Genomic DNA, 19,514 nt, shown 5'->3' on the forward strand with positions numbered 1-19,514 from the left:
AGAAATACTTTGAAAAATGAAAGTCCTTTCTTCAGTTTGGGCATGAATCATATATTCAATGAGTATTTAATATAGGCAGGAAACTTAGCAATGTGTATATGGGTGCTAAATAAACACTGGACAACATAGTGGTCCTCCCTCTCCATGGGCATACCTTCTAAGATCCCGGTAGACGCCTGACACCTCGGATTGCAGGGACCCAGTGAATACTATGTTTTTTTTCTATACATACGTATCCATGATAAAGTTCAACTTATAAGTCATGCAAGGCTAGAGATGAACCACAATGAAAAATAATAAAACAGAACATGGTAACACTACCCCAGAATGGAAGTTGTCGTGCACTGTAGTCATAACTTTTACAGTTTGTGACAGCAAAACTAGCGTGACTTCCTTTATCCTTCTTCAAAATTTCCCGCATAGAAGATTCGTTCTTCCCCTAGGTTTTAGCAACCTCAGCACAGGATTTGTTTTATTTCCTTTTCAAGTGGAGAAGCTTCACCTTTTTACTTAAAGGATGCTCTTTAGGTTTTCCAAATTGTGGGCATCACCACTCTTGTGTTTTGGAGTCACTGCTTGACACAGGCACTGTGACATTGCAACAGTGGCTCTGATAACCACGATGCTGCTAAGTGACTCGCAAGCAGGTGCGTCTGTGAGTTGGAGACACTGGAAAAGGGAGAATCACTGCTGGGGGGCAGGGGTGGCTACTCAGAACAGCATGTGTGCAACTGGAATCGCATACATTGTTTATTTTTGGAATTTTCCATATAATATTTTCAGATCACAGTTGACAACTGAAACCACAGAAAGTGATATTGTGAAAAAGAGAGGAGTATTGTAAATTTCCATTTATCTAGATGGCAAATGAGCTTTGAAAAGAGGGTTTTTTTGATTCGCCTGGGCAACTTGGCAAGACCTCATCTCTACAATAAATCAAAAATTAGCCGAACATGGTAGCGCGCACCTGTAGTTCCAGCTACTGGGAAGGCTGAGGCGGAAGGATCGCCAGAGCCCTACAGGTCGAGGCTGCAGTGACCGGGAGCGGCCACTGCACTCCAGTCTGGGAGACAGAGTGAGACTCCAACTCAAAAAAAAAAAAAAAAGTTTTTTTCCTGCATACTCTGCTTGTATGAAAAGCAGACAGTAACTATCCTATGTCTCTAGTTGTCAATTCCCACATTATATAGAGAGGGCATCGCCAGCCATAGGGTATTGTAAGGATTAAATTGACTATGTAAAGTGCTTAGTGCAGTGCCTGGAATATAGTGAGTACTCAAGTGATAATGACTGATTATTTAGGTTGATTTTAAAATAATATTCAGAGAGTATTTACTTATTTACCCCGATTTCCTGTAACTTACAAATCTATGACACTAAGCAATAACTGGTAGACATATGGTGATGTTGAATCATCAAAAATTGAATTTTGTTTTAAAAATGTTTGAAGTGCCAGTAAATCACATATAATTTAAATAATCAGACCCAAGATTGATAAGTATAGTCTGTTGTTCAATCATTCTGAATCGGTGTCTTACCTTTTAAAAAAATATTTACTCACAAAAGCATTATTTTATTCCTATAGAAATTGCCTTAACCTGTAAATGATCAATAATTTTACTTTCTAAAATATTTTAAGATGTAGTTTGCATGGAAATGCATCATTGGTCAATTAGAAGAGAATATTCAGAGTTTAGAAGACTGATAGTGGTATTTAGAAAAGAAGCAAAAGGTGTTCATGTAAAAATAGAATTGTTCCCTAAAAAGTTAAGGAGATTTCACTTTACAAAACCTTGCTGTTAGCATCATTAGTCATTTGAGATCTGCAGGGATGAGAGCACAAATATGAAGACATTTGATTTTCACATCATTATAAAGACAAGACAAGTTTCAGCAACTTGGCTTTCTATATATAAAGACACTTTAAAATAAATGAAACTTATTTGCAAGCAAGCAAACACTCACACATAAAGGGAATTATTTGTTTTGAATTGCTGACTTAGTGTAAGTAACTTGATCAACTAATAGAACCAGACTAATTCTATAAACCTTAAAGTATTTTTTATAAACCAGCGGTTAGGGAATATTGGGATTTAAAAGAAGATCTTATGCATTTTTATGTTCTTAATGCCTTCAATCATTTTAAGTCCCTGAATAAATTTTGATGAATAATATTTGTTTTATGTCTGAAATGGCCCATTTGTTTATAGAGTTGGAATTTTTTTTTTAATGGCAGGTTGAGTATAAAGACAAATAAATGTTTTAATAATTTTATCATTCTTTGTTATTAAAACATGTTTTTTATTCACTTGTCTTAAATTAACAAAATGCACTATTATGTGTCTTCATGGTGTGAAAAAAATACCAAGTTTATGGTGATCCTAGTCAAACTCCCTTATATAAAACCGATAGTAAAGGGAGAAAGAGCAGTGGCACAGTCTATAAAGTTGATGAACATGACTGCTTACAAGGTAGAGCACAAAAAGCTTTGTGTTCATCTGGAAAATCTTGATGCTCTGTTATCATGTGACTCTGCAGATACCACTGGGTGAGGGAAGGTACCTGGGTCAACTCATCAGGACTGGCCATTTTTCCTAAGTAAATCTGAAGTCAGGTTCCGGTGCATCTTACGTTTGCTTTTTGAATTCACTTTTTTTTTTTTTTTTGGAAAACATACTCACAGGGAAGCTTAAGTTCTTTGTGGTGTGGGTTATCTGGGCTGTAGTACATGCACGGGCGGCTTGATTCTCTTATTCTGGGGGGACCTTTCTCAGGCCTTGGGACACTTCATTTCAAGCAAGAGAGTGCATGTCTCAGTATCCGTGGTTCTTAAACATCATGTCACTAGGGTTTTGTAATAATAATAGAGTTCCAAATTTTAGGAATATTATTTGTTTCGACATGAATTAGATTGACTTCAAAGTTACCATTAGAGCAATGTCATGCCAATCAGCTGTTTGAGTAGGGGAGAAAGGGGCAAGGGTATTCCCCACTCTGAAAATTATTAATGTTTGGCGAGTGCCTCTGCTATGGTCTGAATATTTGTGTCCCCTCCCAATTTATATGTTGAAACCTAATCCCTAACGTAATAGTATTAAGAAGCGGGGCCTCTGAGAGGTGATTAAGTTGTGAAGGCAGAGTACTCATGAATGGGATTAGTGCCTTTAGGGAAAAGGCCCCAGGGAACTTGTTTATTGCCCCACTACTTTATTGCATGAAGATGCAGCAATAAGGTGCTATCCATGAAATTGAGAGGGAGCCCTCATCAGACACTGAATCTGCTGGCGCCTTGATCTTGAACTTCCTAGCCTCTGGAACATTCAACTACAAATTCTGCTGCTTATAAATAACCCAGTCTAAGGTATTTTGTTATAGCAACCAGAACAGACTGTTTCACACATGTGAAAACCTTTCAAGTTCTGTGTGCTGCAACAAAAGACACTGAGAAAAGTTGCATTATGCAGGCCCTTGTTACTTCAAAATGCAAGAACACATCAGCTCTGCTTAATTTCTGATTTGGTGAGAGCCAATTAATCAAGGATCAGAATGATTTTAAGGCACTGACCAAAAGGCGTTTGCCAAAGAAGCCTTGCAAATATGTGGGAAGTCTTAAAGGTCATGGTTATACAGAAGGTAGATGGTTGCTTTTAGAAAAGGAAGAGGCTAAAAGTCTTCCCTGAGTGTTCGCTCCTTAGGCATGGTGGCAGTGGGAGGTGATGGTGCTGTCAAATATGAATTAAGGACAAAGGTAAAGAGGGACTGTTCCTTTTGAATATCTATTTAATGAATGTCCATCTATGGGCCGCGGCAGGGTCTGTGGTGAATACTTACTTCCTTGGTAAATTCAGATTTTTATTTATGATCAGTGGTCAGGAAATGTACTTTCTGATCATGATTTTGTCTTTGGGTTGAAAAATAAATTTGAAAAAATTGTTCTGTTTTCAAGGGGCTGGATTTCATTTCTTAGACTGCTTTAGAAAAACATTTAAAAAAGGATTCCAGTTTATTGGTGCATTGAAGTGAGTTTACACTGTATCAATTTTTCTGATGGTTTTGATTGAAAAAATTATTAGACTGTAATTGACTAATCCATGAAATCAATCAAAGCCAGCGGTAATAGTAAACTAAATTTAAATCCTTAAACACCACACTGTCAGCTGGGCTCAGTGACTCAGCCTGTAATCCCGTGTTTTGGAGTCTGAGGTGAGTGGATTGCCTGAGCCCGCGGGTTCGAGACCTGCCTGGACAACTTGGCGAGACCTCATCCCTACAATAAATCAAAAAATTAGCCGGGCATGGTAGTGCGCACCTGTAGGTCCAGCTACTTGGAAGGCTGAGGCGGAAGGATCGCTGGAGCCCAACAGGTTGAGGCTGCGGTGGCTGGGAGCATGCCACTGCACTCCAGTCTGGGAGACAGAGTGAGACTCTGACTCAAAAAAAACCCAAACAAACAAACACCACACTGTGAATGTGAAACAACCTTTAAGTTTATGAAACAAAGCATCCTTTATTTTTATAAGGCAATATGAAACAAATTGAGAATGCAATAAAATCTAAAATGAAAAAAAAAAAATAACTACCTCAGGTGCTTATGTGTCACATTGACTTTGCAAATGGAAATGTATCTACCTCTAAGAAAATGTCTCAGACTTTAGAAGCATGATTAGGAATCAGAAAACATTTCCTGTAATGAGCCAGCTAGTAAATATTTCAGATTTTGCAGGCCATATGGTTTTTGTTGCAACTACATCACTTTGTAGTTACATTGTAAAAGCAGCCATAGACAATATGTAAACAAATGTATGTAGCTGTGTTCCAATAAAACTTTATTCATGGACATCAAAATTTGAATTTCACATGATTTTCAAGTCATGAAATATTCTTTTGATTTTTTTTCAACCACTTAAAAATATAAAAATCATTCTAACTAACAAGTCAAACAAAAATAAGAAGTGGGCTCAATCTGGTCCACAGGCCACAGTTTGCAGACTCCCTGCTTCAGACGACTGAAGTAAGAGCTGTAAGAGTAAGTTGTGAACTTCAAAACACATCAAGAATGTCAGGGATTCATTCACTCTTCCTTAGAGAGTGCCTGTTGGACACCAAGTCATCTAAGTACTTTACTTGACAAAAAAGTTTACCCTGAGTTTAATAGTGAGAAGACTAGATTCATCCAGATTGTGGATCATTCTGTAAAACTGGCCTGGACTCTTCAAAACTGTTAGTGTTCTGAAAGACCAACAAAAGACAAACTAAAATCATAGGAAATCTGTTCAAGATGTTAAAAGACATGGAAACTAACAGCAATATGTGAATTTTGAATCTTGGATTAAAACAAGAACTATAAGAGGACATTATTTGAGCATCTAGAGAAATTTGAACATGAATTCTCAATATTATTTTTTTAATGTTACATTTCTTGATGTGAAGATGGTATTATAGACTTGTAGAAGAATGTCCTTGTTCTCAGGGGATATATGCTGACGTATGTACAGATGAGGTGTTACACTCTACAATTTAATTTCAAATGATCTGATCACACAATGTATATGTATATGTAGAGAAAGATGAGGTAAATGTGGCAAATTATTAACAATAAATGAATCTGAGTTATAAATATCAAATTTCATTGTCCTACTCTTCCAACTTTTACATGGATCTGAAATTCTTCAAAATAAAAATTGAAAAAAGAATATGTAGAAAAAAAGATACATAGTTGTCAATTTAGTTGGTTTGAGTTATATTTGAAATATAAGAATTATATATTTTAAAAGTCAGTTATTCCTTAAAATTCTAAAATAATTCCAACTTCATTTAGAAATTAAAGCAACGTGCCTTGTAGGAAATAGCTGAATTATTTCACTCTGTTTTGATATCTTCATCTAGTTTGCTCCCAAGAATTTTAGAATGGGTAAAACCTAAGCTGCATGAAACAAACACAACAGAATCATCAAACTCGGGTTCTCAAAAGCCCTAAATGTAGATTGTTTTGTGGCTATAGAAGATGCATATTTATTTGGTCACCAAAAGTCTGAAAAATTCTTTTTGCAATTATAACCACTTTACTTCTTCTAGTAGTCATATACAGATCATTTTGCATACTACTTTGCTCACTAAATTTTTGAAAATGTATTGAAACTAGAGAAGAAACAAAGTAAGTGGGGTAATCATTTAATTTGGAGAAACATCATAATTATTCAAAGACATGAAAGGCACTTTCAGATAAAAAAAACTTTAAACCCTCGGGAGGCAGAGACCATGCTTTAGTTGCTTTTGGATATGCAATGCCAAATATAGTGCCTCACACAGGTAGCCACTTAATGGATGTTTGCTGAATGACTAAATAAACGGAGGGGTTTGTCCTTGTTTTGTACATAAACAGGTTAGGTTTGGATTTGATGTAAGAAAAAGATTCAAGATGACTTACGCAGTGGACTGGGAAGGAAGTCGTGGATTCTCATTTATTTATTTATTTATTTATTGAAATTTACAATAATAGAATAAACACATCTTGAATATATTTTTAGAGAAAACTCAGCACTTGAATGTTAAGATACTTTTCTACCTGTATGATGATGAAGACAGTTCCTCAGTTTCAAGAATTCTGTCTGTTAACATTCAGTCAGGTTGAAAGGAATCTGAAACTCATGACCTATGAAGGGTGGTTGGGGAATAATGGTTAGGAGAGAATGAGTAACCAGCCTCAATTATCCTCGGGGTTGCCGGGAGAAAGAGGGAGTAGAAATACTCTGGGCTGCTCTGTGAGACAGAACTAGGTCCAATGAGCAAATGAAGGTGGAAATAGAGGGGCACTATACAGATTTTTGCAAACTCAGTGCTTTCTAACAAAGAGATTTGCCGGACAGGTTTGCCTTAACAGATGATGAGCTGCTGTCCCTGGAAGTGAGCAAGCAGAGTTGGTGTGGCCATTTCTTAAGGGTAACTGGGGAGGGAGTGCCTACATGGGGTGAGAGATTGAGTATTCACCTCTCTCAACCTGAAAAGCCATTGTTCAATAAACCTGAAAGTCATTCTGCAAATCTGGTGTTAATACTAGGAAGATAATTAATAAATCCTTTCAATACCCCAATGTCTTCTCTGAGCACATAACAAGTAAACACAACACCATTGTCAGTTTGTTCTTTGAATGTTTTGCCAATGGATGTAGACTTGACATTAGTTACTACCCAAAGAAAATGTGGGTAGTCTCAGTATGTAAAATAATACCACATCCCAACAGAGGTCTAGAACACTCTTAGATATTTTGAAGACTCTAGGATTTGTCCTTTCTCTACATCCTGGGCCGCTATCCCTGTGTCCTCTGTTATTGCAAGCCTAGCTTATTTTCTCCAGCTGCCTCCTAACTAGACAATTATCTCTAATCTCTTCCCCCTATAATCTTCTTGAACAGTGCAACTAGATGTCTGCCTATAACCCCTTTTGAACAAATTACTACCTATTAAAACACCTAGGATGATTCATCCATTTATAAATATATATGGAAAAGATTAGAAGGGGCAGAAAAATACAAATAGTGATTTAAGTGGTAGAAATACAGGTAAACATTGTTTAAATGTTCTTGGTGTGGTACTAAAGATAAATAAAATCAGGTTCAAAACAAAGACTACAAAGTGTCCTTACTACCTAGCGTATTACATACAAATTCCCAACTTCACTTTTTAAAAGACCCTTCATTAAGTTCTCCCAATTTATCTCTTCTCCTATTACCCCTGCAATAAAGCCCACAAGTATGCTACTGTCTAACTTTCTGTTCTCTCCCACTCCTTTTTTCTGTTTCCCTATACCTGCCTGCACTTCTTTCTCTGTGCCTCTCACCACATTTGCTCTCTTTCTCACCTCTAGGACAACAACTGCATGTCGTTTGTATGCTCACTTCATTCCTATGTAGGTAAGCCTCCTGAGCACAGGCCTCTGTCTGGTCACTACTGCATCCTCTGAATCTAAAATATGCCTTGCAGATTAAAAAAAGTGTTTCTGTACTATCTGTTAAATGAATGATTGTCATTCATGTGACTGCATGAACCCAAGCATTCTTTCCCTTTTTGAAATCTATATAAATTGATCATATATTGTATAATTTTATCATATTGTATTACATCTTTTTCTAGTCGTGTTTGTGTTTTAGTGTAGGATCGATGTCATCCATTATTACTTAACTCAGTACTGCAATTAAGCAAATTTTTATTGACTACCTACTGTGTGTCAGGCACTTAAGTAGGTGTTATGATCTAAATTAAAAACTGCACTTCACAGGAGTCAATAAAGACCAAATGGAATATTCCTTTGCTAATTTCTTTTACACAAAATAAATATACCTGAAATCTATACATAACAGTCAAATGTTCTATACTTTTCTATCATCCTTCAATCACATTCATTCAAAAGAACTATCTAAAATAAATTAAGACATACAAGGTATGCTAAAACCCAACATCAAACCATTAATAAGTAGAAGTTTAAAATCTAGTATCAGTTTTTATTGATTTAGGGCAACTGATGTTTATTCATTTGCTGTTCCAAGATCTTTATAGTGACCAGAAAGATTTTGAAAACTGAAGGCTTCGTGTCTAGTCTCTAGTTTAAGTAATTTTAAGCCTCTTAAGCAATGTGAGTATTTTGGAAGCTGCTACATGCTATATTTTTTGAGAACCAGATGCAACAATTTGGTAGAGAACACAGGTAGAAGAGATCACTAATTTTCCTTTTCCCCCAATAATCTGTGTTTATTATGCCAATTTTAATTACCATGCAATCTAACGGATTTAAGGCTTATATTTTCCACATCACTAGACATCACAAACATGAAAGCATTTTATACTGTCATTATACATCAATGTTTGTACTTGGTTATACATATATACAGAAATTATTCACACATCTTAACCTTGCTATTTCCTCCTTTCAAACCAACATAATTTTACCGTGAAAGCAGCTTTTTAATAAATGGTATAAGAAATACAGCAAGGCACACTTTTTTAAAAAACTTTTTTTTCTCATTACCACCTCAAGAAGCATAAAAAATGAAAATGTTGTACATAATTCAATAGTAGAATGTCACCAGTTTATAATATACAACACCTTATAGTTGTTTCTTGAAGTGCTGCATAGATTATCATTTTTTAAATGAAATAAATAAAATGGCGCTTTTAAAAGATGCTTAATTTCAAAAGAAGGACTAGTGTTTCTTCTCTATGCTGCATCAAATCAAATGTTGGCTTTTTAGGTAAAACTCTTTCAATAAACATAGGCATCATATCATTTTTTAAAAATCCAGATTGAAACATAAATTGGTCAAGCACTGGCAGGGGCATCATTCCAGACAGAAGAATTTAAAGGGCCATCGGTTGGTGAACTGCAGAGAACTGGCAGGGAGGGAAGGAGGCAAACAGAAAAGTCTAGCTGGAGAGAGGGGGTTGGTAGAGGTAGCTTGGGACAGGAATCCGTGGGAGAACAAGCAGCTTTGCTGAACTTCAAAGACGATCACCTAAAGAGAACCAGTGCACACATCCAGATCACAAGGCTCATGTGGAGAAACCGCACTTGGAAGGAAGAGTCATCTTGGGAGAAGTCAGGAACAAACGGCAGTGACAACATGATGGGACCAGAGACCAGCCCAGGGCGGGAGGAATGAGGCCACCCCTGAGTTGCAGCCAGGCTTACCTGCAAGAACCAAAAAAAAGGACAAGAAAAGGTTTCAGAAGTTTCTTTTTTATTTGCAAAACCAAGCCCATTGAGGAAGGCTGCCATTTTGGGACTCCTGCTAATGTTCTGAAATAAAAGGGTACATAAAATATGAATAATGATTTTAATAGCTCAAGGTTCACAATACTGACAAAAAAGTTTCAGTGTATATGTAAAAATTACAATAATTTTTTTTAAAGATGTGGTTTCAAAGAAAACAAGAAAAATCAGCACGGTTGACCTTTTCTCTGAATCTCATCTACTCTTTTGCCTGTGAACTGTTTTGAATATCCAGGTAGCTTCAAAACAATATGAAAATGTGAGCCTGCTGATGCCAAGTAATGCAGCAAGGTCTTCACAATTATTCCACAGACTGGGAGCCTGGGCTCTCAAGTTTAACCCCTCCTTCAGCGGTTTTATGTGTGATATTGAACAATTCCACTATCATATGGTGGTGAAAGATTCATAACACTGTGATTTTGCTAAATGTATCAGCTCCTTGCCTATAAAAGGATATAACTGGGGCTTCTAACTCAAATACTAACACATTTCATTTAAGGTACAGATAGCATTGTGGAAATGAGACTGATTCAATTATTTTTGTACATCTGATGGCTCAGATACAAATTTGTTCTGAACTCAATCTGCTCTGCCTATTGCTAAATGACTCAAATCAACTGGTCCATTATGAGGAACACCTGAATTCCAGGTTTAGGCAATGCAGAAAGCAATTATTGTAGGTCCTCTGACCAGTTCTCAAAGAAAGCAGGCTTTTGCTTGCATGGGCTTAAACTGAGTTCTGATGTCTGCTGTCAGGTTGTTTTACTGCCCTTCTAAAACTAAATATTCATATCCTCTCTGTCTTTCTCTTTTTCTACAATCTTGCAACTTGTGTAAGAGTCAGAAAAAAACTGAACAAAACCGGTTTGGAGGTTTGGCTAGAGCCATGGGAAGACAGGGAAAGAGGGAAAATTAGATTAAGAAAACCAGGAGGAGACAGACAGACAGAAACAGATGGGACGAAATTTGGTACAGTAAAATAATGCAGTAATACAAGAAAGTGCGGTGCATCATTCGAATGCTGAGGACATGACTCATTTGAAATCTGGCTACTAAGTAGGGAATCCTTAGGTAAGGCAAATCTGCTCTTACTAAATGCTGGCATTTAAATGCTCTCTGGATAATTGATTCTTTCAACTTGGCCCACTTGGAGATGGGCAGGTCAAATTGGCTGAGGCACAGATATGTGTGTGTGTGTGTGTGTGTGTGTGTGTGTGTGTGTGTGTGTGTGTGTGTGTGTGTGGTGGGGGGGAGGGGAGAGACAGAGGGGGAAGGGGGAAGAGAGAGAGGGAGAGAGGGAGAGAAGGACCGAGAAAGAGAAAGATGATGTTCAATAAAATATGTATTACTTAGCATGGCAGGGCTAGTTATGCAGAAGTACTGAAGAGTTACAAATTACTTCACATCCAGCAAAGCTTTGATTGATTAAAATGATTTCAAAGGTAAATTTGATAAGATTATACCTGTATTGTCTAATGAAAAATGAATATAGTTACCAAAGGTAGTTTCTTAAAACTGCTTGACCAGCTTTGAAAACTAACAAGCACTTAGTGTGAATCTAATTAGTAGAATGAGAATTTGTGTTGCATACAGGAGGTATGTTTGCTCTTATAGCTTTCTCGGTTTGTAAAAACTGAGAAGCATTTTTAACTGTATATGTGCATACTTGAGCATGTGTAAATACAAGTAATTGACTAAAATCTTCAGGTCATCAACTATCATATTTACAGACCAATAAAGTAGAAAAAGCAAGAAAACTGAAACTTTATAAAGGAAATATCTGCACTGTAAGTAAATACAGCTCCTCACCCCACCCCCAACACACACACACACACACACACACACACACACACAAATGGGATGGTGTGGAAGAGAAAACAAAACTCCATATCACCAAAGCAAACCAAAAGGGAAAAGGGGAAAAAAGTACACACTGGCTGCATGTGATGAGTTAAATTTTTATACCATGGGGTTTATCCAGCCTGAAGTTTAGGGTTAAACCGTTCATCAAAGATCAGAGGCTTATGATGAGGATTATGAAGAAATAACTGTCAGAATACAGCAAAAAGATTAGTGCAAAGTACATCTCTTAGGCAGGTCCTAGGAGGCACTCCAAACATACATTATGTGCTTCTTCCAAATTAGGCAGAAAGATCTGGATCTATCCAGTTACCTTTCCTTTGATGTGATTTGCTGTAACTGACCTCTCTATTTTTATAGAAACATGACACAAAAATGAAAATAATGAAAAGCACAGCAGTGTGCCTGGAAATCGGTGCAAATGCATACTGTTAGATCAGGTTAAAACTTCTCAAACAGTTTCAGTGGATTTTTAATTAGAACCCAGTAAATTTAAAAAAACCTTTTTCAAATTGTTTGAAAAAAATACCACTACTATTGCGGATTCTATCTGCTGCTCTAAGTTATTTTCCTCTTCTGGATGGCAATATTACCATTTCATCATCTGAAAACTTATTTCTGGAAAAACCTCAGCAATTTGAATTTGGTGAATTTTACTGTTCTGATCAAAAGAGCACCCCAACTGATGGTTTTCAAACGACTTTAAAAAGCAGAGCTTTTGCTTTTGATTTTTTGAATCCTGTAGAAAGAACAATGTCAGCGATTAAGCTCTTATAGACGTGAAGCCTCATATTCACCAAATAATTTTACTATGTCTTCCAAAAGGAAGACATAGTAAATTTAAATGCTGAAGGCATGTCAACATTTTGAGATTAAACAACTCATCCTGGTGGATAGAACTTTAATGATATTTGACTACTTATACTCAGCTACCCAGTACTGATGACTGGTGAAAAATTTGGGCATCCAGATGTTTTGACCACATGATACTGAAAAAACCTGAATAGGGCCAGTAAATATGGCTATTTAAATAGCTCTAGGCCTATAACAAGTCACTTGGGGGCGATGTGAGTTCTGCAGAACTAAAATCTGACTGCTGCTTCCTTTGCCCGAGATAGGGCCAGACATCACGGGGGCTCAACAAAAAATACTGCTGACTAGCAGCCAGGCTGGCTGCTAGGTGTACTCTGTCCCTGTTTGTAACATGTGAGGGTTCTGCAGATCCATCACTTCCTGTGAGTCTAAAGATGGAGCTGCTCATCATTTACATTTCATTTCAATTCTGTGTCTACGTAAGACAGAGAAGAAAGTCCCAGAGGATCAAAAAGGGAAAGTGCATCCCAGAGGCTTCTCCAGCGCCAGAGCTTTCGGAGCTCCGGATCTCAGCATGACTGGTGAACTCGAGGGTCACAATCACATGATGTCATGCTCAGAGTGGTGTTGCTTTCAAGCCTTTATCCCCTTTCAGAAAACAAAATCAGCCAGGCTCTACCAGCCCTTCTGCGGAGGTTGGCACAGCCAGCGGTACAATTGGTTCTAATAGAACTTGTTCTGAAGCAGCGTATAGAAAGGCTGTTACTCTCCGCTAATGGTCAGTTTTACTGCATACTGATGGAGAATGTGATTATAGGGTGGACACGTTTCACAGAAAATACATTTCTCTCTCTCCTACTTTTGTTCTCACTTGCAGCCAATTGTAAATAGAGTCTGAAACACAGAAAATTAGTTGAGCTATGTTAGTAAGTAGGATGCCTTTCTTCAATTTTGCATACTGAGTTTATTTTTAGGGTCTATATATGGTATAGATTCCCCCCTCCCCATTTCTAGCAACTCTACACAGAATTACACATTTTAATGAGCTTAGGGCACAGGTGTTGCAGGAAAAAAAAAATAATGATGTTTGCCATTCATCTTTCAAATTAAATAATGTGTTTTTAAATAGTAACTTTTTTCATAATACATTATGGGAACAACATTTATCTGTCACATTTTAAAAGATGTATTTGTAATAAATGTAAATTACTTTTAGAAAATCAGTAATTAGGCTCATCAAAAAATAAACAATCTGCCACAAAAAAGATAATCTTTAGCATAGTTAAGTATAATAACTGTTATTTGAATAAGTTAACAAATTAGGGTAGATTGCTTCTGTAATTCATTTCCTATAGCACGAGTTTAGGTTACGGCATTAAGCTTCTGGAGTGGGGGGTGGCGATGGCACTAGGCACCTCCGACTTTGGCGAAATATAACTCTCACATTCGAAGGCTCAGATTTTCTTCTTTAAACTTGATTAAGAACGCATATTCATCACTGGGGCTTAGAAATGGGAAATAACAGAATCTGTGTGTCACTTTTAGAGATACATCATCATCTCAGAATTATCAATCAATAGCTGTCTTATTAAATATGAAGAGTGGAATGACTTTCTTAAAAAAATTTGATGGAAATCAGCCTGTCAGCTTCAGGCAAAATTCAAAAATTCTGTTTTTATCAAAACGCCATTAACTTGTCATGTATTCTCTCTGCATTTGCTTTCTATGCCTGTTCTCAATCTGTGTGTGGACAAATAAGAGCCTCTTCTTTAACATCAACTTTCCCCTCCTGTTTGAATCCTTAGACATGGCTATGATTAGGAGCTGTGACAGCGCAGCCTTCTACTAGGGAAGCAAATGTGATGATAGTTACATTAGACAGAAGCATAAAAGGAAGGCCCAAATCAGGAGATGCAGCCTTTCGCCTCATCATTGTTCATTTCCAGGCACTGAAGGGAGCAGACAGCTCTCTGTGCAGGAAACTGAAGTGGGGAGCGTTGTTACTGTGCATGCATTTTGATCATGGAGTATACCTGTGATTGGGATAACCTTTCTTTTCTCCCGCAGTGGAAGAATTTGAGGCCTTAAATTGTTCAACTGCTTCTTCAAATTTTGTATTCTTCTTGCCAGAAGGATGGAATAACGATAATGTCACTAAGAATGTCCATTTTCACCACTTTTTTTTCTTTTGCTTCACAGTTACTTTCATTGTTGGGAGTATTTACTCTACCTAAATGTCTTATTCAGATAAATGTCTGCCATGAGTGGTCATTCTGACTTGTCTTTTCTCCTACCACGATTTTGTTGACTCAAGCTCCTATTTTAAATATATATATATATATATATATACACTATATATATATATATATAATATATATATGACATGAAGACTATACGTACCTTTCAATGAGATGATTTTCATGCTTGAGGGTGGGTACATTCTATCTATGCATATTTCTATGTCGTTCTTGATGAAGATTTAGAAGATTTTCTTCACAGGTTAAAGTTTTGGGGCTGGGATGCAACGTAGCCTTGTCTTTGGGCTGATTTGCCTTCGAGGAAGGGTCTTGAATTTTAGATTTGGCTGAAGCAGCATTATGTTCTTCTGACATTCCAGATTCACTTGGTTTTCCTGAACTCTCTTTTTTATTGCCCAGCCTTGAAGGAATAAACTCTGAGATTTCTGCACAGCCACTGGAAGTTTGGGGCAAACCATCTACTTCCTTTCCAACATCAACTCCTTTCTGAGGGGTAGGACTTGAAAGAGCCATCATGTCTGCATCATCAGCTAAGAGAGAAATATCACTGAGCTTAGAAGAACTTGCTGTTTCTTGTAGTAGCATTGCAGCTTCATTGCGAACTGCAGATTCATTTGGAAGAGAACTAGAAAAACAAGCCTCCTCCTCCCCATCAGAGCCATCCTCAACACAGGCCTCAAAGAAACATTCAATGTCTTCCTTGTCATCTTGTCCAGAGTCAGTAGTGTCTAGTGGCAATGGAGTGTTGCTTTTCTCTTCTATGTAACTGGTGACCTCCCCACAATCACTGTCATGGGATGAGAGAGATAAGTAGGAATAAAAATCCCCTTTTCTCAGCTGGATAGGCCGGTGAGAATGCTCCAACACTTTCTCCTTGATTTGAGTTAATGAAGTGGGAGCAGCCACCTCATTTTCAGGTTGAGATTTACTTTTTAGGGCTGTTGAAGCCATATCAATGATTTCCTTAACAAAGTTGTGTACTGAACAATCTTCAGCATCTTTTTGATGGAACACATCTGGCTCACAGTTGCAACAGGAAATGTTGTCGCTGATAGAAGCATTTTCCTCTGTTTCATTTTGTTCAAGTTCTAGGCAGCAACCAGCAGATTTTCCAGTCATACTTGGTGCATCATTAGATGAAGATGTCAGCACATCAGAATCTTGTCTGTTGCTAACCCCGGTCTCTAAAACCAGTTCTGGGCAAGACTTCTCAGTGGGAGTAGAAGCAGTGCTTTGATTTTCAAAATGGTGGTAATTTGGACATTTCTTTGGAAGATGTCTAACAGGTTGGGGAATAACTTCCCTTCCAGAAATATTTGAATCATCTGAACTATCTGTAAGTGCTTTACACTTACAATGCTCACTCTCTGAAATCTTTTTCCCATTTGAACGAAGATTTTCTGATACTTGTGAAATCCCATTCAGTTTGTCCTTTTGCCTTTCTGGAATACTTTCAATATTGCCATTTTCCATGTCAGCCACATATGGATCTTTATTAACTTTGAAAATATTTTTCTTATTTTCACCCTTTGTCCCTAACTCATGGGTATGGGGTGAATTCTTGCCATTTCCATTCTTTTCAGAGAGACGTTTCATGGAGCCATTCAGAAGGGCCTCAATGTTTAGGGTATCAGAGGGATTGGTCATCTCACTGCTACTTACATCTCTACTGCCTTTTATCTCATCACTGAGATTGCACCTTTTTTTATCTCTTGCCAAAGACAATTTTGGCCTAATCCAGGTCTGCAATTCATTCTTTATATAGTCCAGCCCTGACATCAAGTTGCATTCTTCATAAATTTCATCATCTGTTGCAATACTAGAGTCGTCATCCTCATCTTTGATGCATAGCTCTTCTTCAGTCAAGGTGAGAGTTGAGCTGGAGAGGAGGTCGCTGTCATCTTCATCATCAGTGCAAGCAGAGGTACAAGAGACATTAACAATCATGCTGACATTGACATCGCTTTCATCAGCTGCCGAACGAGTCAGCCGCTTCCTGAATGATGCATTCGATTCCGGGATCTTGTTCTTGTGTAACGCAATATCCTCTGAGCAAAGAGAGAGCTCGTCACTGCTGCTAAGTTCGGTAAGAGATGCTGCTGAATCTTCATTGATAGAAGACGCTATGTCCAATGGCATCTGGCCGGTAAAGGACATCTTTTGGGAACTGCTTTGGAGAGTGATATCAGAAACACTTCTCTTTATCTTTTGCTCTGAGGGGCTCTGGATATTCTCCAAACGATTCAGGAGATCTAATGTTCTTTTACTTAGTTCACCAACCGAGCCACTACTCACGCTTATATCTCCAGAGCTGTGACAGCTAAAAAGATCTTCATTGCTTTTATAGGATGTCAACCAACTTTCTAAAGAAGTGCTTCGCTGGAGGCTGTCACTGCCATTTTTAAAGATGCCCAATCCAAATAAATCGCCCCCTGGAGAAAGGGACTCAATAGACGAACTACGAGATAAAAGGGAGAGCTGTTTGGCATTCTGCATTCTGCATGTCTTTTCTATATCGCCACTTTTATATGAAATGCGATCCATTTCGTGGGATGCACTTGCTAACATCCTTTCATGGGGAGGTGCATCTGGTTGTAACTCTGCAGCCTGATGTTTAGATTTGCACGATTTTTTATCAAAATAAATACCATGAAGCAGGGGATCCTCCACATGTGCTTTTTCACTTTGTGACTGTTTCATTTTCATTGGCAATTTGAGTTTTGAGCCTTGGAGGTATGAATAATCATAAAATGTAAACATACCATGTTTTCCTTGTAATTCTTCTCCCAAACAATCAGGGGTATGTTTGGTAACACTGTTTAAATCTCCAACTTTTCCATTTACACAACCCACTGGTGAAATGGATGACTGAGAGCTATTTGGAAGCTTACTGCATTCCCCCTCATCTTTAAATTTTTGCTTTAACACATTAACTGCATCCTCCATTTGTGGGTCCAGATGATCAGTTTCGAGGTTACTTGGGGACCCATCTACTGCAGTGAGCAAGCACATTTCAGAGTTGGTAGTGGTTTCAGTGTCTCCTTCACTGACGATTCCACTCTCACTGCCTGAATTCTGACTCATGTCTCCTCCATGGCATGGGCAGGTCTTCACTGAATTGGAACCCCCTAGAAGATCTGGCAAAGATTTGGTAGATGAAAATGAAGAGTCTTTACTGAGACTTTTAGTTAAAACATTAGGCTGTGTCATGTCAGTGAACTTTGGGTTGTTTTTCAGAAATGGCATGTGGTTGTCCTCATAGAGTTCAACATTGTGGAGGCTGTACACCTGGTAAATGTGTGGACTGGAGGGAGCGGTCATACTTGAGGCATACTGAGATCCTCCATGGTCACCTGCCTCCTCTTCATAGCCAGGATCCTCACTACTTGTCTCTTCAAGCTTCAAGGAAGGCATGACAGGTTGGGGTTCTTGATCAAGGTCATTTGATTCTTCATTCAAACTAATCAATTTGTTACTTATGTCCGTTTCATCCCATTCCAAGGCATCCTCACTCATTCCATTTAGGTCCATCAAGCCAGGATCAATCACATTCAAAGTCTCCTATGTAGGGGAAATGCAAAAAGGAGAAGAATTAGGGAACACAAGAATAAAAATTCCATCCATTCAAAATCTCTTAGAAGAGGCAGGAAAGACAACTACCCCAAGCATGGATTTGAAAGACAGCATAACTATAAATTCCATTCGTCTCTGGAATAACATTAAAAAAGTATTGAAATAGACTTTTCTATCAATAGTAATTTGTAAATGAAGGCAATAACATAGATTAAAATGTAAGATTATTGCAGTCCAATTGTAATTTACAGAATTAATCATTTCTGATTCTTCTACATTTTAAATCTTTGACAGGGTGAAAATAAAACTGTCAAGTAAATGAAGGTGAAAAGAGTCCAGCCTACAACATCTCCCAAGGTGTATCCATACTGATACTCTTTTAGTTCTAGCGTCCGTAGTAGAACACTATTTGTCACCCAAGGCAAACTCCTTGCCTCTTCCTGGGTCCTCAGAAGCAGCTTTTTCCCGGGGACTCAGAGTTGAGTTGAAGCCACCATGTAGAGCCATTCATGGGTCAGAGGCTCTTGACTCTGTACCCCTTCATCCACATTCCCTTTTGGGGTTCTGCCTCTTTAGATCTTGGCCCTGCTCCCAGTTAGACCCATGATGAGCAACACTTGACTAATTACCTCACCTGCATCTGGCTGGCCCCTGAGTGCTCCAAGGTTACTCCTTAATCACAGTCCTCTCTTCCTTGGGGTCACTCTGTGATAGAGATTTCACTTTGATCTTTGTTAACTTATCTCACTACTGTCAGTCCTTCTCCTATTTCTTACAGATAGGAACCTCCCCCACAGTCCACCTCCAGCCCGAAAATAACTATCTGAAGACTTTCCTGACTCCCAAGAATGAAGAAGTCCAGATTCCTTTTTGCTGCTTTCTGCCTGCCCACTTGGGACCTCTGATCCTTCCTTGGACTTCCGGGCTATAGCCCTGTAGAGCTTGACACGTTCTGAGACATAGTAGCTGGTTGAGCTGCTGGACTCTGTCCAGACTCCTTCACCACTTCACCATTCTTGTTTTCTGTCCAGCTGTCTGAATTCACGCTAGAGCAAAGAAAGGTGTCGTTCCCCCCCCATCTCTCCATCTTTCCATCTCCATCTCTATATCTCTTGCAGGCCCTGATAGGTCCCCTACAGGGAGAAATACAAACAGAACTTCGAAGTTTAGTTTATGCAGGTGCAGGGTAGCCAGGCTGATGAGCATGGCGCTAGAAAGAGCAGACTGGTTGAAGGACTGATTTTGCTG

The 19,514-nt window shown here is 38.2% G+C and overlaps 1 protein-coding gene across 1 annotated transcript in view; it reads right to left on the reverse strand.

Annotated features, from left to right (window-relative positions):
• Positions 1-6,447: 6,447 nt before the first annotated feature.
• Positions 6,448-19,514, reverse strand: part of AKAP6 (A-kinase anchoring protein 6) — a 295,731-nt gene continuing 282,664 nt past the window's right edge. The window contains exons 11-12 of the mRNA XM_008063076.2: positions 14,836-18,254; positions 6,448-9,681 (exon numbers count right to left, since the gene is read on the reverse strand). Coding sequence (XP_008061267.1) covers positions 14,877-18,254 — 3,378 coding nt within the window. The 3' untranslated portion in view covers positions 6,448-9,681; positions 14,836-14,876. The remainder of the gene's footprint in view (positions 9,682-14,835; positions 18,255-19,514) is intronic.

Source organism: Carlito syrichta, unplaced genomic scaffold (genome assembly GCF_000164805.1).
Source record: "Carlito syrichta isolate Samal-C Ts95f unplaced genomic scaffold, Tarsius_syrichta-2.0.1 Scaffold306534, whole genome shotgun sequence".
NCBI classification, from domain to species: Eukaryota; Metazoa; Chordata; class Mammalia; order Primates; family Tarsiidae; genus Carlito; species Carlito syrichta.